This window comes from Melozone crissalis, unplaced genomic scaffold (genome assembly GCF_028551555.1).
Source record: "Melozone crissalis strain CALT ecotype California unplaced genomic scaffold, PUWL_Pcris_2 ptg000006l_1, whole genome shotgun sequence".
In the NCBI taxonomy this organism is placed as follows: Eukaryota; Metazoa; Chordata; class Aves; order Passeriformes; family Passerellidae; genus Melozone; species Melozone crissalis.
In genome coordinates, this window is record NW_026535784.1 from 20,689,696 (window position 1) to 20,713,847 (window position 24,152).

Consider the following 24,152-nt stretch of genomic DNA (forward strand, 5'->3'; position numbering starts at 1 on the left):
AGTATGCATATATATACATACATATACACATATATATATGTGTGTGTGTGTGTGTGTGTGTGTGTGTGTGTGTACATATATTCCTTGAATTGAAGGAGAGAACTGAAAAACCTATGGCATAAAAATGTACCAAGTTTGGCAAAAAAACACTTACATTTTTTTCTTCCTAATATTAGTCACAGTAGTTTGTTTTTTTTTTATTTATGTAATAGGTTATTATTCTGCAATTGTTTAAAAATGCTGCAGAATAATGTATTTAAGCAATCTACAATAAATAACACACTAAAGGGAACAATGAAAGAATGTTTTTTTTTAATTGCAAATTAGTTCTATAATGTGATTTTCCATGGTTATTAGGAAGTCAGTAAAGTATTTTTGATTCATGTTCTTTCACCTTGAATATATTTCAAACACAAGTGAACAAAAACTGTCACTTAGTAGGCTTTTTTGTCTCTATTCAGTATGATGATGTTGGTGTCCTGATTTTAGTGAATTACATATAAATCAGTTATTGAAAAATAAGAATGACACATTTCCTATAATGCTTTTGACTTGATGAAGTTTTTTGTTTTGTTTTAAAATCGTACCTGAGAAGATAGCAAGTGTCAGCTCAGGGTAAGTCCTTGCTAATTCTTCTGACAGTTGATAATAGGACATAGAATACAAATGTGGTAAAGGAGAAGGCTGTCCCAAAACCCCATCCATCCGCTGAACTTCCAGTTTGTGAGCATAACGGAACATCTTTGGTTCCAAAATCTACAACAGTAATGTTCAGAATTTGAAGCCAAGTATAGAGTTACTGTAGAAATTTTTATACAAAAATCACTTTTTAAGTTAATATATCTACATCACATTTTGTACATTACATTACATGTACATTTTAAAGTTAATTTATCTATTCTCATTTAATGTTTCTTATCTATGCAGATCTCCATACACCTACAGCATTTGCTGACACTGTGGTAAATGAATAGAAGACTAGCTAAGATACATTCTACGTGATGAGTTTCCAGCAATAAAGTTTCAAAACCTGCTTTCACAAAATACCATCTTAAATACAAATTTATCTATAAAGAAATGCAAAATACTATTTAACATTTGCATTTCCAAACAACACCAATTTTTGCTCATCTATGAGACATGGACAGGAACCACACAATCTCTGATGTGGTAGAGATGCAGCAGGAGGCTAAAGCACTCTGATACTTTAAAAATCAATTTGGGTTGATTTTAACAAGTAGTGTCCATGAGAGAAGAGAGATGGGGTTGATATATCAATAAGGGTGTGACTTCAGTGAGGACTTCACTGTTGAATTCAGCTGACAAAAAAACTTTAAAAAAATCTCCAAGACTTAAGGTCTGAGCTACTATCAGCACAGATTTTTAAACACTAATGTGACCTTAAGTTTACCCCTATATGACCACAGAAAGGAATATACAAAAGTAAATTAAATTGGTAACAAGATCTTCACTGTCATCTCTCCACATGGACAGATGAAAAAATGTTTGGTAATAGTGCAAAAATCAGAAAACTGACTGCTGCCCCAGCAGACAGAGAAGGCTTGGGAAGCAATCTGCTTCTCTCTGAGGTGCTTTTGGACAAAGGGAGCTAGGTATCACTCTGTTTCAGGGCCAAATCAAGAGAGTCCTGATTTAGGTTGTTTCTTTAAAAAGCAGGTACTATGAAAATACAGGTCTCGAGTGCATGGAAACAGACAGACTTTCAGGAAAGTCTATTTGTGCCAGGAAAGGATCTGGTTTAACTATGTACTAAAATAGAGAAGAAAAAAACAACATTGTTTTTCAATTTCCTTACTGAAGGCAATCAAACAAAACCAGACTTTTTTTTAATACATAGGACAATTATTATTTTAAAAGAAAAAATAATAATCAGAATTAGCTTACAAACCTGCAATAGTTGCATAGCAACTTCATAGATAGCCCTAGTAGAATCAGCTGCTTTAAATAGTATCAGATTCAGGAGGGTCACTGTATCACACTGGTAATCCCTAGGAAAAAATGACAAGTATGAAAAAAATAAAATTAGATTTGGTTTTCTAAGATTTGAATTTATTTAAGTTTAATTTACAAGGAACACGATAGGGGACAGAATAACATTTTGACAAGTTTCTCTAGGAACACAGACACACACACACATTGATGATATTTTCTCTCTATGGAAGCAAAATCCACAGTTTTACATAAAAGCACACTGAAAATGGAAGTTTTAAAGCTTTGAAAAATGCTGTAGTACCTGTTTTGGAACACATTGGCTATGGCTTTAAAGCAGCCAGCTGCCACCCGCTTGGAACCTGTGTAACACCGGTCAACGGCCCAGTACATGAGGTTACTCTGGTCAGGATTGAGTTCCAAGAGCAGCATGACTGCCTCACAGCCCAGCTGGTGAACCTAGAGAAGAGTAAATACATATGTTAAAATGTAGAGAAAAAGACCAACTTACAAAACAGGGAAACAACTATTTAAGAAAGCTGAAACCTTTGGGAACATAAAATCTTTTTCATCCAAAATCAATGACACCATAGACTAAACTGGCAGCAGATAATTCTATCACACTGTTTACTGTTCAACTTGCACACAGTCATAAATTATTGTGTAAATAACTAGAGCTCTACTGACTTTTTTCCCCCTTCAGTTCCAAGGCTAGCTTGCGCTTTTTTCTGTCTCACACTGACACACTGCCCTGAAAGCACTAGATACAAAGAAGCATTTAAAGACAAGCAAGAATTCCAGTGGGATACAAGGGATACATCCACATGGAGACTTGCATCTTTCCTGGACTCAAAGTAGCCCACAGGAGCTGTATTTTTATGTAGTCCTAGCATTACAGGGCAATAGAGGTCCTGCCTTCAAAGCTTACCTGGCTGTTTAGATTAAAAGCTTGGTCTTAGTAACTCCAAAGGACCCCAAGGAACTCTGCAGTCTCACAAGAGTTCAAGTTCAAGATCTCATCTCCTTTAAATTTGTGGAACACCTGACTTATTACTACAGCTTAACATGGTTGATCAGTTTATAAAAAATATACAGTGCTTCACCCCTTGTCCTTTCCTCTTCCATTCTGCTTCTCTTGGTGTCTGATTAGGGACCACCTCCCTCAACAGGGTGAATACATGTGAAGGACAGTGCAAAACCCTGTGCTACTAAAACAGCTTTGAGCTTAAGTAAAGCACTTAGGCAAATCTGTCTGCAAACTCACTAAAACATGTGTTTGAAGCACTGATAGCTGCAAAGTGATGCTGACATTGCTTGTATTACCTTTTTATCTTGTGAATCCAAAATATTATCCAGCCATTTGTATAAATAGCCATCAGATGAAAGCCCAACGTTGTCTGCAACAGGGCCACAACACAGTACAGCAGACATAGCCTTTGGAAAGCAATGAAAAACACATTTTAGTAACTCAGATACAGGAATTGCTCTTACTCAGTCCACTAAAATATCAGATAATTAAATACTAACCTGTTAAGAGGGAAAGACCAAGGGCAATAAGAATGTTTAACATTTTATTCAAAAAATTATGAAATAATATTTTCCTCACCTTTCAAATACAAGGAAGGGTCAATACTAAAATGCTGACATATTGAAGAATTAATACACCATTAACCAGTTTCATTGCTAATGTACATTTAGATGAAAGCCTTTAAATTAAGCAAATGAGAACTAAAGTGAGGAAGTGAACATTCAGTAGTGATTATAAGAAATTTCAATAGCAAGTGCAATAGTCACATTATAGGAAAAGCTGAACTGACAAATACACATGTAAGCAGAAGGAATAAAAGGAATAAAGAGGTGCTAAAACATGGATGTAAAAACCACATCTAAAAGCCCAAATGTTGAATTTGCATCATGTTGACATAACAATCTATTTCCAAAATTCAGAAGTGTTAAAATACCTTTAATGCACAGTATTGGTGTCTGTTTATTCTCATGTTTCTATCACTGTATCTGTCCAGGGGAGTAAACATGATACTAAAAGGGCCTGCCCAGTGACTGAACAGCATAAATAGACTGTGGCGTAGACTCTGCTGTGGAAAGACACTTCTTCTCTGGTGAACTGTAAGAAATACACACAGTTATACACACTCCTCCTGTAATTCTTTAAGATAAAGCATGTAATGCAAAAAAGACCCAAACTATGAATATAAAAGGAAAAATCCCTGTAAAGATCCACTATTATTTTAACACCATAATGCCTGGATGTAGATTGACTATTGTCCTGTTTAATGCCAGTAGTGTACAAGTGTACAGTAGTGTACAAGTTATTTATTAGTACACAGAACTCAAATACATAGACAATCAACAGGACTTTGCCAAACAGTACCAAAATCTCTTAAAACTAATACTGCTAAAGTTAATACTCAAAAATGATGTCACAAATTATTTTAATAAAAGTTTTCTGAAAGTTCAGATAAGAAGTGTATTTTAGTTTAGCTTCTGTTTGGTTGGTTTGTTTTTTTAAATATACTGCATATTAAATAATCAGTAATCAGAAGTTACATTTTGACATACCTGGAACATTTTGGATGATATTTGCCACTAAGGCACTAAAATGGCATCGGATATCTTTCAATGTATCAGAATCCTTTTCATTTTCTGCTTCTAGGAGTTGTCTTGTTAGATCAACATACTCAAGTAAAGTGTTGTTGAGGGAATGTGTTTCATTATCAAGGCCACCACTTGCACTGAACAAATAAAATAAATTTAGAAAATCAAAGAGCGCGGTAATTACATACAACATTTGAAAAACATCGTTATGTTTTTTTATCTTTAAAAAACCCTACACCCTCATCACTGCAAATACTTAATTCAAAGTAATTTCTTCATCCAGCTACAATACAGTAAAAAACTCCAGTGAAAGCAAACTAAGAATCAAACCTAATTATCTGAAGTCACTTATCCTTCCACAGAACTAGCTCTTTTACTGGGGACAAGTGTTAAAAATATTAACTAAAATCTTCAAACACAAAATCCCTTCCCCGTCCCCTAGTGAGAACCTTAAAAGATAAGGGAAAGAATAGTTGGATTCTATAATATCAGCATGCTGACAGACATTTCAGTAATGCTCCTGAGTCAATATTCTGAAATACACTTGAGAATGACACTTGAAGAAATACACTTGAGAATTTTACGCATATATTGTTACTGACAAATACACATCTAAGTACCATTGTCAAATTGTGGGGGGAAGGAGCCAACCATCTCCTAGACTACTTGCTCTTACACAATTCCACATGCATAGGAAAAAATTTCCTAAGGGACTTCTGTAAAACATATGCCAAAACTTCTTCTTTGGAAGTGTCCCTACACAAGCAGGGTAAATTGAGGAAAAAAAAAACCAACTGAGTTAACACTCTCCATCCTTCAGAAGTCCAACATTAATAAGCAGCAGCCTTCTCTGCATAAGATGTGCTGACTAGCACCAGCACTCCAAGTAAGGCAGAAGGTCCTGAATTATCACAGAACAGTTAGAATTTGCACAAGTGGTGCGATGTTTGAGCACACACAAACAAAAGGGACTATGATGTACTGCCTGTTCAAAGTATGGGGAACAGTAACATCTTAAATAAAACATAGAGCACAGTGACAAAGAACATGGGAGCAAGAGGGATTAGAAAACCAGCAAAATTCTGAGTTTTATAACCCCATGTCTATTTATTTAGTGATATACTGAAACTCACGGATGAATTTTGCATGCTTGTTTTACTGAGTCATAGTCAGTGACAATTCAGGAACACCAAGAACTTCTCACGCGTGCTGCCCCTACCTGTGACTAATGACACCAGCATCTGCCAACAGTTCAAATATTCGCACCAGTTGTACTCGTAAAATATCTCGACGCCTGCGCCGTTTCATGTTCTGTCCATCAGAGGAAACACAAAATTACATGAAGCAGAGGAAAAACTAAGTAGAAAACCAGAGTAGAATATAAAAGCATTATTATATCTGTACTACAACTGGCATCTGTTATCAGAGGTGCCAATCTTTTAAGATAAGTTACCAAAATTGCTAACGAGTTTAATAAACCAGACAGTGAACAAACATTTTCCCTGCTGCGGCTCTGAGATATACCAGGTTTGCTATTACATGTATTATCCAGCCTCTTGTCACTAAGTGCAATGTATAAAACAATTGAGTGCAACAGGCAGTCTCCCCACATATTTTGAGGGAGGTGACTCTGCCTCTCTGCTCCACTCTCGTGAGACCCCTCCTGAAGTACTGCCTCGTGGGGTCCACATGCACAGAAAGGACATGGGCATATTGGAGTGGGGCCAGAGGAGCGCTTCAAAAATGATCAAAGGGCTGGAGCACCTCTCTTGTGAACAGAAGCTGTGAGAGCTAGGGCTGTTCAGCCTGGAGAAGAGAAAGGTCCAAGGAGACCTCATTGTGACCTTTCAGTGCTTAAAAAGGGCTTGTAAGAATGATGGGGACAAACATTTTAGCAGGGCCTGTTGTGATACAAGGGGCAAAGGTTTTAAACTAAAAGTGGGTAGATTTAGACTAGATAAAAAAGAGATACTTTTTATTAAGAGGGTGTGAAACTCTGGAACAGGTTGCCCAGAGAGATGAAAGATGCCCCATCAGTAGAAACATTCAAGGTCAGGGTGATGGTGCTCTGAGAAACATGATGTAACTGAAGATGGTCCTGCTCATTTCAAGGTGGGTGGACTAGGAGACCTTTAAAGGTCCTTTACAAACCAAAATATTCTGTGATTTGTATGCAAGCCTGACACAACACACAACATTACAGGAACATTTTGAAACAGAAGTGCTGTTCCTTTTCATCGTTTTCATTAGAGCAGTCAGCTGAGTTTACAACCTTTTCCCCTAAAAACCATCACCACCACCAAACCCCAACAAAGTTAGTGGAGATTTAAACTCAATTCTATGTCATAGCTACCACTAATTGTGGGAATGTCGCTGATGATATAACAAAGTAACAATTGTGTCAAACTATGATTAGGTTAAAGAAATTAACAGAATGTGGAAGAGGTTACTGTATTTTTTCATCATTTGAAATAAAGTCTCGGATAGAGGAATAACAGAGATCTCAAACATGAAGATCTTCTAATGCAAACACTTCACAATCATTTAAAAAAGCAATATTTCACCTTTTTATCTGTTATACTGACTGTTTTTAAATGCAAAAATTAAAGAAAATAACTAACACTTTCTCTTTGTGAAAAGACAGTTAAAACTGTACTGAGTATAATGGAAATTATTTAATTACCTCTGGCCTTCTTTCAAGTGCTTCCTTAATTATAGGATGTAATTCTTCTATTAGTTCCCTGAATTAAAATAATTAAAAGGATAAAAACAAACATTAAATTAACATCTCAACTGAAAGATGTTTCTCAAGAACTAGTATTACAACAGAAGTTAAAACACCCTCAGGTTTTCCTTCTTTATCTGTAGCTTTTAAAAGCAAAGTTTCCTAGAAAGATATTTTCCTAATTTAAAGGAGATTATAAATTAATGTCCCAACAATTATCCCTAAATTTGCATTCTCCAAATATTATGGCTTATTTCTATCACACATAATTTTCATTTATTTTCATATTAGGAGTTTAACAACGGCATATGGTGCAGATGGATATCATTACGGGGAAAAAAAGATGCTGGCAGCTTATCATACAATGCCCCTTCAGCTGTTATGATGCATTTAGTTGTTAATATTGTTTCTTTAAGTCCAGTAACAATACACTGACTGTAGTTAGACCAGTCTCTGAAAACTGAAACCGGTTTTGACACTGTGCTTACATTCCCCATTTGTTCTGAAGCTCCACAGTTTTTATCACTACTCGATTCCTGCTGCCAAACTAAGATTCTCATATGACTTCAACAAGGAGGCAGGGAAAGGAGATCAGTAGTACAGAAGTAAGCAGACAACATACTACGGGTAAAAATATTTGGTTTACTTTCATATTTGTTATCATAGTAACTACTGACTCCAGATTTGTTGGAGTGGACACATGCTTCTACTTTCTGTGGTGCCCCAACTGAGATATATCAAAAGCATAAACCACTTCAAGTTTTCGTGGTAAATGACTGACTCCTCTGATACCTCATGCAAAGTTCCTCCTTCAGAGAATGGGTCCAGGTGATCAGAATGCTGCACAAATGTTTGTGGTGTACTCATTTACAAGAAAGTTAGGCATATTGTTATGTATTTTCTTTCAAACACAGAAAATAACTTGGAAGAAACTTTTCTGTGCTAAAATATAGTAAAGGGTAGTCTTACAATGAAGATCAAGAGATACCTAGAAGAATTTATATGATAGTTACACAAGGCAAAAATATTATTCTAATAAATGTATGTGGATTGCATGTATATAGTCTATAATGGAAAAAGTTCCTGAGCAAACATAACAAGTGGGGAGGAACAGTGCCTAAAACCACAAAAGCTAAACACCAAATCAGTGCAGAGCAGCAATGGTGAGGGGTAGGCTACAGCTAGCATCTGGTGTGAGTACATGCACTGGACAGAGAAAAAAGCTGGTCATAGAAAAAAAACCACATTCTGAAATTATAAAACTGATGAGGAATCAGATCTTTTTCTTTTTAACTTGCTGGATGAGTTGTTTCTAATTCAGAAATCAAGGATTTCTGGTAAAATTATCTCTGAAGGCATTTTCTAGACTTCATAGCTGTTAAGCAGCTCTTCAGGATCATGGCACAAAGTCTTGCTTTACTCCTGGCAGCAAATAAAGTCAGATATCATATAAAATTATAAGATTATCAAGGGATATAAACCAGAACATGACAACTGAGAACCTGACATTAATATCAATATTGACTTTTTATCTGAGATAATATGGGACACAAGTGACTGGAGAGAAGCATCATCTTATTCAAAACCAACAGTATCAGCAATTCTTGTTCCTTCTGCAGAAGCAGAGTTGGTTGCTCTGCATGGTACAACTTTATAATCCTCAAATAACTCTCATAATCTCAACTTTATAAGTCATAATTTCTTTCAGCAGCAGAGATTGGCTGCTGTCAGAGAACATCTGATGGCCTTCCCAGGAGGTTTTCGTGCCCTCAGATGTTCTCTCTCTCCATTCATCCTCATAAAGAGCAATTGACAATACCAGTAAGGAGAGTTTATCAATCACTACAAACTTGGTTGTAATTAACATTTCAAATGTTATTAGTTCACATAATCTGTTCTTTCAGATAAGAGCAGCTTTAAATACCAATAAGCTATTTATTCTTTCTACTAACTTCTTTTTCTTTATGCAGGCATGACCTCCACACAAAATTCTTACAATCTCTAACCATCTCTATCATGCCTCTAAATGCTAGAAAAGACAATGAGAATCAGTCGTCATAGCTTTTTAAAAATTCTTAAAAGGGAAAAAAAAAAAGGAAAAAAAAAAAAAAAGGAGAGAAAAAATGAGCTCCAATTCCCCAGCTTTATAACCAATTAGAACAGAAATAGATGAAACACAACAGTTACCTAAAAGCTCCTGGGTTGGTCCTGCCAAGTCCCAGGACAAGAGATTCTGTAATTTCCATGCTCTCAGAGCGCATCATTGGAACTGTGTGCTTAAACAGGGAGGAAGGGGATGGAATGCCAATAATCTAAGAAGAAAACCAGAACAAAACGCAATGAAGTAGCTACCACAAGGTGGTGACATGAAAACATCTGCCGTAATTTCACAGTTTATTCACAATGGACCAGTGACTCAGAATGATAAAAGTGAAATTTATCTTTGACATGGAAAAGATTTCCTGAAATAGTAAAGTAGTATTAACTATTTCTTGCATCACTGAATTTTCCTAGTCAGATGACAATGAATTGCACAATATGATATACAGATGCTTTGCACATTAATGTATCTGCCCTCCTTGGGGAAGAAGTAGATTTCTGGTGTCCAACTCCTTAGACTCCTGAGTTGTTCTCAAAGAGAACAAAGCTTTCAGTCTATAGTTTCTCAGAATTGGGGAAAGTATCTTGGTAACAAACAAGTGGAACAGGCTGCTTCTGTCAAAAATCTGCGGCATAGTCCATGAATTGTCTTTATGTCTACTGTATCTTCTACGGGAAGCCAAAAATGAGATGAACAAAAAGAAGCAAAAGAAGAGGGAAAAAACCCTGTAATCTGCAGATAATATGAAGACAAAAAAGTATTTGTGATTGGGAAAATATACAAGATACATCATGCCTGAATAGGTCCCTGTTTCAGTTATTGAAGTGAGAGTCTATTTGCTCAGAACTACAGAAGTCTAATGACAGCAAAACCACCCCTTTAAGAGCAAACAAAACATTTCCGTATTACTGCTGGGTAAGATTTTGAGATTTGGTAAACGTCTTCATTATGTGACTGGATTTGCTTTAAAAACATACCACAGACTGGGAAAAGCAAACTAAAACAGTATTCTAAACAAATGAAAAACAAAGGTATCCTAAAAATATTTTCAAACAAATTATACCAGTTTCTAATCATGATAGAATATAATACACCCTCTGGTGTTTCTATTTTCAATAAGATGTAGACTTATTTACAGAAAGTATTAGAAGAACCTACTCTTGAATCAATGCTATAACCACTGTCTGGGGTAGACGCCAGCGTCTCAGGAGGGGAACATCTCACAGAGCCTGTGGAAGTGGAGGAGTTTGAAGAAGATGCTGCACTGCAGCAAAGAATCAGGTAGTTTCTCCAGAGCCCAATATAGGAGTCGCTGCTTGTAGTAGTATTTACTTTCTTTGCGTTGATAGGGCTGCTATTAAAAAAGAAAGAGAAGAGCTCAGTAGAGTAAATTAAGCTTACTACATTTTATTTTGGTTTTCTACTGAATTTATTTTTCAGTTACGCATGTGCCATGACTTCCCCAATTGTTAACATAGTAAACTCTGAGTAAGTTATTCAGAGCAGACTTGTACATCAATAATGCATGCTTTCATATTCAAATCTGCTGAACTACAATATGGCCAAAGGCACTAATTAATGTTAGCTGCAGATGATATTTTATGCAGATAAATCTGCTTTAATTTTTTGTTATATAAAGCTGAATTAAATCCACAGACAATATCAAGAATTTATATTACCTCAATGAAACAATAATGGCACTGCAATGATGATAAATCTTGAAATAATATTAAATATAATATAATGTATTTACTTTAGAAATAAACTTACTTGATATCCACTTGTGGAGACAGCAGCTGAAGTCTTGTATAAGCAAATGTCCAAGCATAGCTTACAGCTGTTGGGCAGTGTTTTGGAAGATTTTCCTGCTTCATGAAACTTGAGAGGCTTATAATCCATGGATCTTGGCCTTGAGTCACATGTGCAAATATCCAAATATGTGAGGGACTGACCACATCAAGGTGGTGGCTGATTGGGGAGGAATTCCAGTCAGCCAGAGTTTGTAAATCTATTGAACTGGGACAGTACAGTAAAGTAGTCTGCGTGCACAGAAAAGACAATGAGGAAATATTTAATACCCATGTATTTTAAGCAACAATATCTTTTGTTATTTATCTAATAAAGTATCAGTATCAAAAGCACACCCATAACAGAGAAAAAATTAATTTATGGGGCTTTTTACAGAAGATCTTAATGTAAACAGCTATAGAAACATGTTGTTTGTGAACAAACTGGTATTAGGAAATAGCAAATCCTAGAAAAAGACCCTTTCATGCATAAAGATTTAATTCTTCCAAAAGCTTTGTACTCTAAAAGCCTTACTACTGGATTCCAATTTGTTTCCTAATCCTAAAATCAGAAGTTTCCTTGATACTTAGGAGTTTATGATAAATACCTAAGTATGGAATTCAGCTGTTATTCACTGACAGCTATTAGAGCATTCATCATGGATAAAGGGCACATTGACTGTTATGACACTATATTACTGCAGAAAAAAGCAGTGCCCTTTGCTTTTAAGAAATTGCAGTCTGTGAGCAAGATGAGAAAAAACAGATAAAGACACAGCTCTCAGTGTTTATATGGTGATGATAACAACACACTATCAGTCAGAAAGTTTACAATGGTGGAGTCAACCTCACGACATACCTCAGATTTTTGCCTTTTTGTGGTGATAAATTGCTATTAAAATCAGCATGAACATAATGACGCTATCATTTGACATACATACTATTTATTTGGGATAGCTTTACAGAATTGCTTCATCTTACAAGCAACTTTACATAAAAAGTCCTACCTGGTCAGCCCCTGTGAGATGTATGAAACTCTCCAGGATAGTAGCACTTAGTCTGTCCATTACATCTATAGCCAACTCATCATCACTCTACAAAAAACACAAAGCATACTAGGCTCAAAGAATGTCAAAATAAAAGCAGTTTCACCAGGCAGCCTAAGAATGGGTCATCAACTGTTACCTTTGAAATTTCTAGAAGTGTGAACAAGGCCCTTATTTCTCTGAGAACACTGACAGCTAATCTCCTGGTGGCAGGCCTTGTGCTGCAAAGGATGACCAAAGCAAAGCCTTCCACCACATGGAATACACTGGAGTAAAGGGTCCTCTCCAGGGGAAGGGTATGGGCAGCCCCATTGGATACACCACGCTAAGAAAAACAACACAGAAGTTAAGCAAATAAAGAAAAACTAAACACAGCTAAGATACAGTTCCATTATTGGCAATGGCTGATTTAAAAATAAGATATTCAGATTTTTGGCTACGGGTCAAATTCTGCATTATGAGAATGACATAATATTAGTCACTTCATTTTTTATTACCTCTCTGAATTTAGTCCAAACAAATACCACAAGAACATCTTTATTTCACTTTCTCGCAAGATGATGCAATGAGAGCAAAATTTCAAAAACTTCAAGCAATACTCTTTTGTAAACAATTATGATATTAAATTATTTGAACCCATTCTATTGGCAAGTAAAAACTGGTGGGCTTAATTCTACTGTTTAATAATTCCTACATATTTCCTGTAATGTAAGCAAAATGTGGTCATGAATTAGTGTTCACGTAATACTTAATAATTTGGGACTAATTTTATTTTGATAAAAAAATGTTAACTTAAAATGAGAGATCTAGAAGTCTTCAAGTGCTGTAAGAAATTTAGCTGAATACTTATTACTTAACAAAACCAGTAAAGCCCACTACTAAGTTTGTATGTAGATTCCAAGTATGTTTTAACATCAAAGGATCTTATATAGATATACCTGAGCATCTTGGGTTTTATTGTGCATTTGGGCTGCTTGTTTCCACTGATTTATGAGCTGCACTAACATTTTTACTGCATTGTCAAGAAGCGTTGGGTGGATGTCAGTCACTTCACGCACAATAAAATAAACAAATCCTGAAAGAACATCTTCCCGCCAATCTGGAAAATCAAGCATTAATGCTTGGAGTGTATTGAAAGCCAAGGCACGAAGTTCTTCATCCATATGAATTGTCAGCCTGTTTAGAAAAAACATTGGTATCATCACCCTAAATAAGCATACTCTTAACCAGCCTTTATCATTTAAAGTTTGGTGTTTACTCTCTCTTCTTTACTGTACAATGCAGAACAGTTCCATAGAGATTCATTTCCTGCACTGGATAAAACTGAAACTGGCTAGTAACAGAAGACACTTCTACTAGAGCAAAATAATGTGAGGTTTCACAAAACTTAATACAAATAAACAGCGTTCAAGAAAAACTATCAAGTGTTTAACAAAGGTGCATCTTTGCAGGTGTCTGAGCTCAGCAGACCAGCACTCTGTGATGTATAAACTATTTTCTTCAAATTAAAATTGAAAACAACACATTTGTTTTCCAGCTAAAGGACACTTACTTTGGATATGAGAAAAAATTCACAAAACAATCTTTTGCACATACACTTAAAAGTCTGTCTAAGTCTGCTATGGTAGAAGATACCTCTTCTAGTATTATAATATTACTTAATAATTTTGTGTCTCTAATATTATTTTAACCATTGAAGAAAGAGTGTTAGAAAAATCTTATTCTCTTAAGTTATTACTAACTTTTTATATATGTAACTCAACCCTTTATATGAAAATGAATTTAGAATTTCCAAGCTATAAGTTGTCCTGTATTTCTGTGCCACACTATTCTTACATTTAAAATTTTAAAAAATCTTCTCAACTATATATCAGGACTGACAGGGTATATTCAATTTAAACTGAGATAAGAGATGGAAGAATATGGGTAGTGTTGGATCACAGAAAAATGGAAAAACAAAGCAGGATTAGTAGAGAAAAATACTGAAGTTTCCCCCAGGTGCCTATCTCAAATTTTGGTAATGTCAAACAAGACTGACTTTATGAAAATTTATAGTATTCGCGACACAAGAAAAAAAGAGAGGAAAAAAGTACAGCAGTGACAAAAAGATAAAACAGGTTCAAAAAAACAAAGCAACAGCAATAAATTCCTAGTTCTCAAAATACTCTCTCTAAAAATACATGCAAGGTCTGCAGGATAAATTTGCCTCCTGCTACTACAGCCAGTAAAAGCTGACCAACTGCAGAAGGCTGGCAGGAGCAGCGAGGACAGAGTGTGCATGCAGGGACTCACGCTGCAGAGCGAGGGCACTGACAATTGTGCACACGCAGCATTTGAAACAGAACATCCACTAAGAGCACAATCCCGTTTCTCTTACCTTGCAAGCAATTCAATGAGGTCAGTCCTACTCATGCCATCTGGAATCAGTCTTGGGATAGCAGCAATGCAAGTTCTGAACAAATCTATCTTAGGTTTTCTCTCACCCCTACAAAGGCAGTTTATAACCAAAAAAGAGACCAGAAAATTTACTTCAGTACACTAGAAATGCATTTTCAATTTCACGCCACAACTATAGAGGTAACAAACATTTTTATCAATAATTAATGAAACTAACATTCACTTAATAGTCCAGTAAAAACCTCACAACTGTAACACTTTAATAATGGCATCTGCAACATAAGAGAATAAAAATAATGTGATGCTACTGTGACAGTGAAAATGCTGCAATTCAGTACATACGTAATCATGTCTTCTGGTTCTTTATTGGACATCTGCACACTAGTCATGCACATGGGCCTTCCAACTTCTTTGTCCAAATGCCTAAGAATGCTATCCAGTGCTTTTCTGACTTGAGGATAGTATATGGACATTCCTGAAAAATCAGAGTGAGTTCCATCACCTTCTTTCATATTTTTATTAAAATATCTGCCACTTATTCAGGTTAGGACAAGTTTCTTATTGCACAGATGACATGAAATATATGCTTTAACTATCAAAACAAATGCATGTATTTATGAAATACATATCTATAAATATAGGACGTTATACAAAAGTAGAAGTTTCCTGCAGGAAAAACAAAAACAATGAAGTAACCATTAGCTGCTTCTTCATTTTCTCAATTCCAAGCTTTTTAGTTCTAGTTTAAATTTGACATGTTGAAACAGTCCTTTGAGATGACTACCTCATTCATAGAAGATCAACAAGGTACAGGGATTTAGAGTGTCTTACTCCACTCAGCTGTGAGACATTTGGGACATTTTAGAGTGACATCAAGAAAAAAAAAAACTTGCCATGCTATTTACCACACTCACTGCACTCAGGCTTCTTTGTACTTATTTTGCAATAAGTGCAAAACACTTTAAGAAAAGACATGGGTTTAGTTTGAGACACCAGAGGGTCATTAATGTCTAGCAGCCCTCTCTAAAACTCAAAGTAATTCTGGCTAACAATTAAACTAAATACATAAATAAAGTTACACTAATGTACTGATGAGAATAATGGGGAATATACACATACATATTGAAATGCCAACTTACAAAAGAATACAACATACCTATAACTTTTGCTTCCTCATCTGTCAGTGTTTTATTAAGAAAAATTTTCTTCACACGTAGAGTATTTCCTGATGGAAGAACAACTCCTGTTGTTGGCATTGGTGGTTCACCATCTTTTTGCTGCAAACTATCTGCTATGACAAGGAAGACTCTGAGGCCAATATTCATCCTCTTCAAGAACAAAAATGGGAGAAAAAAAGGGAAAAGAGAAAAAATTACAATATTGAAGTAACACAGAGACAAAATATAAATTGCATTTTTCCTCTCTTTTAAGCAGACAGCAAGACAGACCTTATTTAAATGTTACATATTAAGGCAATGAAAGTAACAGGAATAGAGCTTAAGTTTTCTGTGCCGCTCCACATTCTGATTCAAGTGAACTGACTGGGCCCAGGCTAAGATACAGAATATTTTATAGTACTGAGCACTCAAGGACTTGATATGAACCTCTAGAGCAACACACTGAAGACAGACCTTGCTAAACATCCCATCTGTTAGACTGGGTCTTGAAGAGCTAGGTATGACTTTCCTGAAAAAATGCTTTACAGTTACACTGTACCAAAAACCCCATACTTTCTGAAATTGTTCTTGAAATCAGTCTTAACTGTAGAACTGCTTCCTCACCTAAAATCAAACAGCAACAGTGCACAACAACAATTACTTCTTCAGTGTCAGCAGAACACTCCTTCAGATACTCATTAATTTGCTTCTATCCCGGTGCAAACAAAGTTAACCACTTCCTCCCCAAAAATCCCTCAATGCCTTATTCTCATGGCATGCAAGTAATGAGCTTTTATTACCTCTGGATTAATAGTGAAGGTTTTAGGTGATTTTCCAACACTAAGAAGATCAAATATTATTTCTTTCATTGCAAAATCCAAACGTTCCTACAAAGAAAAATAGATTTGTATGATCATCTCTTTTCCATTAATATGCATAATTTCTTGGCTTTGCACAGCTAATGGGTATTATGTCTTAAAATTTATTTTAAAAAGTTTTTAAAATATTTCTTTTTTCCTCCGTATTCTTATGACCTTTTTTTAAAATCTAGTACAATTCAACACAGCTCATCCCCTGATATGGCTGAACCATTTCTCCTGAAAAAATTCCCAGACAATTCACCATCAGATCAAATACATTTCTACAAATAACATGAGCTGTTATAGAAAAAAGAAATTGGGATAGAGAAGCCCTAAGGTAGAAAAAAATACTACATATAAATATAAATACAAAAAAATATAAACAGTGATGAGTTGTGCATCCTGCCTCATCCTTGTATGACCAAAAGCAAATAGTTTTGGATGCTGAAGCACAGACAAGCTATTTCTAAGACAGGAAAGGATGTCTCTAATATATAAATTTAAAGATCAATGAAAGCTCATCTTGACATATTGCATCTTGCATTTTGATATTAGGACAAGAAATGCACCTAAAATAATATAAATCATAATGTAATGCTGACTATATACTACTGCATTCATTGCATACTATTTCTGTCTATTGAGGTCAGTCTCCAGGCTAAACATAAATAGGTATTACTGTTCTAATTCTTGTCCCTTATAAAAATACCATAATGGATATAGTAATTATATTGCAAACATATAAATATATATATATATATATATATACAGCCATCAACAGTGCAATACAAATGTAAATACTAATCATCATAATGTTTGTACATACCAGTTTGTGAAGTTCAAAAAAAAAATTTTGCCACCAATTGAAAGAGAATTAATTCTTTCATTTGTTACACATATTTGGAGAAATTCTACTCAAGATGAGACCACTTTCAGTGGAAACATTTCAAAAATGAACCTTAAACTTACATTTCTTCCAAATAATGTTCATCCTACTATTCTAGCTCTAGCTAGATGCATTCTTACCTGAGCAATGAACTGAATAATCTTCACAAATATATTCAGAGGTGTGTCTCGTGGGACCACGCTGCGCGACCCTTTTGGGAAAAGTGCTGATACAATGCTCATGAGACGGCTACAAGAGTTTAGAAACAAAAAGATCTTTTAAAAATTGATACTTATAACAGCACAGATGTTACAGTTCAAATCTGGAAGAATGTGTGTGTGTGTGTGTGTGTGTGGACCTACTATGAAATAATATGGAAGCCTATACAGGTAGGACCAGGTACAGGAAGCCCAGCACCAGCTGTCACAGGCAATAGGATCATGGGTTCCTCTATGAACTGAAAAATATCCTGTTTTAAACCAGTTACTAATAGTCAGGAGGAGGGGCAAAATCTGAGTGACTATTCCAAATTCTCATTATACACAATTATAAATAAAACCTTTTTATATCCAGTCCATACTTAGTGATGGACACTTCATACCCAATTTGTTCTGTCACCATTGGTATCTTTTGACTTTAATAAATTTCCTGCTCATCTCTCTGCCTTCTTCTATCCCTGCAAAGACAATTCTAGATCTATTCATTCTTTCCATCAAAGTACTCAAGGGCTTTTGGTTTTCTCTATTAAGACAAAATATTTACTGCTTATTTGACTAAACCATCCCTGAGCTGGCTTCAAGCTCTCTTCTGATATCACTAAATTGGAATAAAATCTCCATCATCAGTAGTTTAAAATACTTTGTATAATGAACTTACCTTTGAGTTACAGTGTTGCTTTCACATTTAATTCTAATAACATAAACCCACAATAACCTATACAAAGATTCCAGTGCAACTCGGGACATTTTGGGATCTTTATTCTGTAAAATAAATTTAGAAATACAGTTATTGTTGCCTGTGAGACACTGACAAAATTCTATTATAATGTTTATTTACTTTTGAAAATAATTTTTTAACAATGAAAGCAGATGGGTTTAATACTGACTACAATTTTTTGGTATTTTTTCAAAAACAAACCAAGCCTGTATTGCACATTTCCTAACCTTAAATTTTTAACTAGTAACTCCAGCTCATTTTACACATCTCCAACTCTGAGGGCAGAGCAGTAACTAAAAAGCAGATATTCCTCTTGAGATGAACACACCAAGAGTATATTGCTTTCAAGAACTTTTCTCAGAAAGCCATTGGTAACAAATACCTACTTCATAGCAAACCAATTTTTAGTTTGTCTAAAACATTGGAGTAGCTGCTTTGGATCAGGCACAAGGTCTCATCCCATCACTCAGCCTGTGACAGCAGACAATAGCAGGTGCAGAAGAAAAGAATGCAAAACAGGGAAGGCACACAAAGATGCATCTCTGGGTGTGGCTTCAGACAATGCAGACACTTCCTGCAGGCTGTATTAGTGTTTGCCCACTTTCAATGAACTTTTATTGTAACAATTATGTGACTGCTTCTTGAATTAATATAAAATCTAGCAGCACAATTCAGTTTAAATAATGTACTGAACACAAAATTATTTTTGTCTTCAAGCTGCTACTAAGTTTAGCTTTGCTCCTCCAAGCTCTTAAACTGTGTAAAACAGTAGCTAGCATTCTTTGTACCAGCTCCAGAAACCTCCTTTCCAAATAGGGATTCTTGGAGTACTTACAATCTAGAAGTGTCCAGCAAAATTCCTGGACTGGGCCATAAGTATAAATTTCTGAATATAATAAATGATTCCGAGTTGTCAACTTTTTAGGCATTATCCCAATTCAAACTAATAAACCCAAACAAAACTAACAAAAAAGCAAAAACAGAACCCCAAAACCACACCTTCCCCACCTCCAGTGAAGTCCCTCTGTCTCAAGACATATCTATATGATGACTTGAACATAATTAATTTCATTTCTTTTTTTGCCACAAGCCAGTGAGTCAGAATCGCAGATGCCTTTGTCCTTCCAGGACAAATGGAGTGCAAATTCACAAAGGGTGTAAGCGGAACTAAAAAAACATACTGTTCAAAAAGAGATGGTCTCATTCATGGTTCTCTCTCCCACAACCTCAATGCTCCCTGTACATTAATTCTAGCAGTAAGAAAGTCCAACTCGCACCCACAAGCTGATCAAAATAACCTCATGTCCATGTCTGTGTAAAAGATTGTATAAACGAAGGAGTGAAATTTTGGTGGCTTTAGCACAAGTGGGTCCAGACTACTGGTTTTGGCACTAAAAGCCTATCACAGAATCACAGAGGCAGAAGTGGTATTTCAAAGTAGGACAGACAAGTAACACACAAGATTGACTACCAGAATTTTAGAGGGAATAATTTAACCCAGTTTACATCCGTGATAATGCTGTTCTGTCTTCCCTTCATACATCAATGTGTGCTGCCATCACCTCTGAATTAGCACCTACAGCTAGGCAGTGGGTAAATTTAGGGAAGTGATCCGGACAAAATCTTTCCAGCAAGAAGTTACACCTGTCCCTATTTATTATTCACACTGATAAATGTCTCACCCTTCAGTTAATTTACCTGCAGTGCTACTGTGAGCAAGAAGGAAATGTAACTGTACCAGAGGGTGAGACTGGGATAGCTTTGATTCTAATCAGCTTAAACAGCAAAACCCCCACAATATTATTACTCATTGTATTTAATTTACAGGCCAACAATTACTGATTGTCAAAGCAGATGGGGAATTCATTGGTACAAGTGTTATCAAAGTCTACCTGAAATGCATCTGGAAATGAGTAATACTTCAATTTTCTAATTTCTGATATTCTACAGGGGAGCTTAATTTACAGGTCCAGAAGTAAACAAAAAAATTATCGTTGGCTTTCAATCATCTAATAAAAAAATGGCAGAGGTAGCAAATATTTTAATATTGTGTAAACGATGTTCCATCTGTTAGCAGGTGTATCATCCAATAGAGCTACTTCTGAGTAGTTTTGACAAAGTTTGCTTGTTATCAAGGAAAAAAAAGGAGCATATATAAAGGCATTCACCTTTTTAAAACAGTTAGGAAATAAATTCTGCAGTACTTTTATTATTTTAAGCATTGAAAATTTTCATTACCACTTCCTACAATGAAAAGCTAAAAAATATTCTAGCAGAAAATTGCTTTCTGAATTACAACACTGCATGTACACCTGGTATTAAGATGTCAGTATTTATTTTCTCTTAGACATTAGAGCAACTAGAATAAGGAATAGATGGCTATGTAATCAACATCTGGCAGAATTTTAATCCTTTTTAGATGATATCTGTCACATTTTAAAGTATGCTATATGTTTGGGGTTTTTTAAACATAATTTTGTTTAAAATTCTAAAACTTTTAAACATAAATTATGGTATCAGCAGACTATGAAAAAAGTTGTCAGGAACAGTATCTGTTACAAAACCAAAAACGTAAGGGCAAATTAAAACACATTAAAATGAGTCAATGAAACAAATCTCAATGATGGCAAGAAACAAAATAGCATTTTTTCCATGTTAGTCAAATGTAGTCACTTACTGAAGAAAGTACTTTTTAATACTGATGTTAAACTTTTCTTCTGTTCTGAACTAAAACAATTTCTACTTTTTAAAACCTGCAAAACCAACAGTGTAAAAGTCTTTCAAGTTAGTGCACTGCAAGTTGTTACAGTAAATCAGTTTCACATTTTTTTATTGTGAAAATGGTTTCAGTTTGCTCACATGCAAGACACTTTTTGAAATGAAGTAACAGAAAAACCCATACATCTGAATAGGTAGTTACTTCCAGAGGAAACATGCACTGGTGTTCAGGGAAACCAGCTGTGATATTAATAATCAATCTCACAAAGCCACACTTTCACCCCCAAGGAAAAACTGGTATTAGACAATTTTCTGATCTTTCTCCTTTACTCCCTGGCAAGAGAAAAACATCTTTGAAACATTAGCTATTCTTAGTCCTATTGCTTCTAACAGTACTAACAGCAATTTTACAAAGAAAGGAAAGCACAAAATACAACAAATAACATAAAAAACCAAAACAAAAGTATTTACATGAGACAAAGCAACATTTCACTGAGTTACAACAACATATTAACTCACCTGCAGTGTTTCTATTTGTTTTCTGATACTGTTGTTAGATGGCATCTAAATAAAGCAATGTGAGACAGCAAAACATAACAAACATGAGAATGGAAGGCACATGCATGTTAGATGAAAAAAAGCTCAAAACCAACAGATAGCTGTCTAGCAAGGACTCTATTCAGTAGAAATAAAGGGTTTGCTATAGTGGCAGAAAACGTTCCTTCAATTTTCAAGGTTTTGTGGTAACAGACACTACAGGTAAACTGTGAGGAAAAAAAAATACTCTTTTTCCAGCCAACAGTGGTGCAGAATGACAGATACTGTTCTCTCTCATTTCTCCAGCTTTTTAAAATGTTCCTTTCTCCCTCCAGAAGAAGTAGTAAAGATACCACAACTCAGATTCATCCAAGAATTTATCAAATTTCTGACAAACTTGCTAGAATTAGTCTGTGTAAATACTAGTCAAAAAAAGTAAGCAAAGTGTTTTACAATACTGACCCAGCTTTACTATCTGCTGAACAAACTCAGAATTTTGCCTACACTACAATGTGTAAAAAAATGCCTGCTGGGCTCAGTGCTGAAACAGCAGCCCAAGCGATTTGTGGGACAAAGCTAACTATATATATACCAGAAAAAAACCAACCCTTTGGTACACTCCTGGTCTAAACTGACTCTTACAGCTCACTGATGTGCTAATTGCACTGGTCCAGACCACTAGGTTTCCTCCTTGCAGCAAGGCTAGGATGTTCTCCCCACACTCTAAGCCTGCTTTGAGGATAACTAAAGGCAACGTGCACTGAAACCCAGCACAAAGAGTTTACAAAGACCATAAATATTGCCAGGTTTAGGATTCAGAGCACTCTCAGGAGCATTATCAAATTTATTAAAGCACCAGAAGGTAAGGCAGGTATCAACAAACTGCATCAGGTACTGTAGGGCCACTGCAAAGGTGTGAGCTTTCACAGCATGGCAAATGGGAAATGGCTCACTTCAGTCAACAATGTGCAACATGGTGCTCATGGCTAAGGAGAGTTTGTACTGGGCACTCACCAAGGAATAATGAGAGCACCACGAATCCATAACCTACATTACCTCTTGGTGACTTCTAGCATGGCTGTACTCTTCATGGAATATCCCTGTGACGGACTCCAAGGGTTATCATTATTTCAATTCCTAATTTGTTCATTTCAACAAATACAGTAGGGGTAAATGAATCCTGTTAGTGCTCTAAGCATCTCCTAGTAACTTTCAAAATTACTTTATTAATAAAAAGGATACTAGAGGCAATGGATTTGGAATTCCTTATTTCATTTTACATATTTAAATAACTCCAAATAAAATAATTTTAGTCATTAGAAAATCAGGAAATAAAATTAGGGGAAATCCGAAAGACTAAACTGCTGTGAAATCTAGATTTGAAATTAATGAGATTACTTATTACAGAGTGCATGCATTTAATTAGCTTCAGAAACAAAGGAACACATTAATTCATAAGATACATCAGGACAGTGGGGTGTATTTTTCAAGATTAAGCTCAATGAAGTTTCTGAACAAGGTAGGCACCCAAAAAACTTGATAGTATTTGGTGTGCCCAATTAAACCAAGCCATAAAATACCCTAAAGGACTCACTGATGGCATAGCATCATAACACTTCAAATTCTGAATTGCAGAAATTCGTAAGTGGAATTTCTGCTGAATAGAGCCTTACAGTAAATGTGTTAAGCTGTTAGTGGTTAACAAATCTAAGTAAAATATAAAATGCATGCTCAGCAAATACCAGTTAAACTCACTGGCATTTATAGTTTTAAAACATCCATTACCAGCGATGGACATTATGCCAGAAAAAGGCAACTCCTAGATTGTAAGGAGTTTTTTTTAAAGCTTTAAAAACAAAAAGCACAAGCAGCCTCCATAAGCAAAATAAACCACAAAACAAAAATCAAAGCAAATACTGCAAAAGAACTGCAATAATGTTAGATGAAAAATATACAGAACCCAACAAGCAACAGAAAGGTGTGAAAGATGTTGTAAGAACAAAATGACCCAAAACAATCAAAGCAGCTAAACTGTTTTCCTTTTGACTTCATGCTGGTTTATGTATTTTACAAATAAGCTTTGTAACTGTCACTCATAGCTAACCAGAATCAGCGTTGTGAAGGAGGATCAAAGAATTTATTAACATTATCAAAATCAATACATTAGGCAAAATCATGAATTATGTTAATCATAATCAAGGAAAGAATACATACAATAACTACAATAAAGTGACTGATTTGTAAATATCTTGATGTCTTTATCAACCAATTGATGGTTACAATGATACCAACAGAAGGCACAAGTTAAAGGGACACTGTAATTGGTTTTTTAAAATTTGTATCACAGGCTGTAGATATAACATCTTTTCTGGTCTCACAGCTCATTTTCTATTCCTTCAATAAGTGAACAAAAGACAGGAAGTTTGCACTTCCTATACA

General features: G+C 35.3%; 1 protein-coding gene across 8 annotated transcripts in view; it reads right to left on the bottom strand.

Annotated features, from left to right (window-relative positions):
• Positions 1-24,152, bottom strand: part of FRYL (FRY like transcription coactivator) — a 160,995-nt gene that overhangs the window by 50,970 nt on the left and 85,873 nt on the right. For all 8 annotated transcript variants that reach the window (XM_054290556.1, XM_054290529.1, XM_054290521.1 and 5 more), the window contains 20 exons: positions 18,399-18,502; positions 17,663-17,771; positions 16,577-16,663; positions 15,776-15,947; positions 14,962-15,094; positions 14,600-14,707; positions 13,161-13,398; positions 12,362-12,547; positions 12,184-12,270; positions 11,160-11,428; positions 10,548-10,743; positions 9,476-9,600; positions 7,247-7,304; positions 5,783-5,874; positions 4,528-4,700; positions 3,912-4,072; positions 3,274-3,384; positions 2,255-2,409; positions 1,910-2,009; positions 588-756 (listed from right to left, as the gene is read on the bottom strand). In XM_054290556.1, the coding sequence (XP_054146531.1) occupies positions 588-756; positions 1,910-2,009; positions 2,255-2,409; positions 3,274-3,384; positions 3,912-4,072; positions 4,528-4,700; positions 5,783-5,874; positions 7,247-7,304; positions 9,476-9,600; positions 10,548-10,743; positions 11,160-11,428; positions 12,184-12,270; positions 12,362-12,547; positions 13,161-13,398; positions 14,600-14,707; positions 14,962-15,094; positions 15,776-15,947; positions 16,577-16,663; positions 17,663-17,771; positions 18,399-18,502 (2,833 nt within the window). The remainder of the gene's footprint in view (positions 1-587; positions 757-1,909; positions 2,010-2,254; positions 2,410-3,273; positions 3,385-3,911; positions 4,073-4,527; positions 4,701-5,782; positions 5,875-7,246; positions 7,305-9,475; positions 9,601-10,547; positions 10,744-11,159; positions 11,429-12,183; positions 12,271-12,361; positions 12,548-13,160; positions 13,399-14,599; positions 14,708-14,961; positions 15,095-15,775; positions 15,948-16,576; positions 16,664-17,662; positions 17,772-18,398; positions 18,503-24,152) is intronic.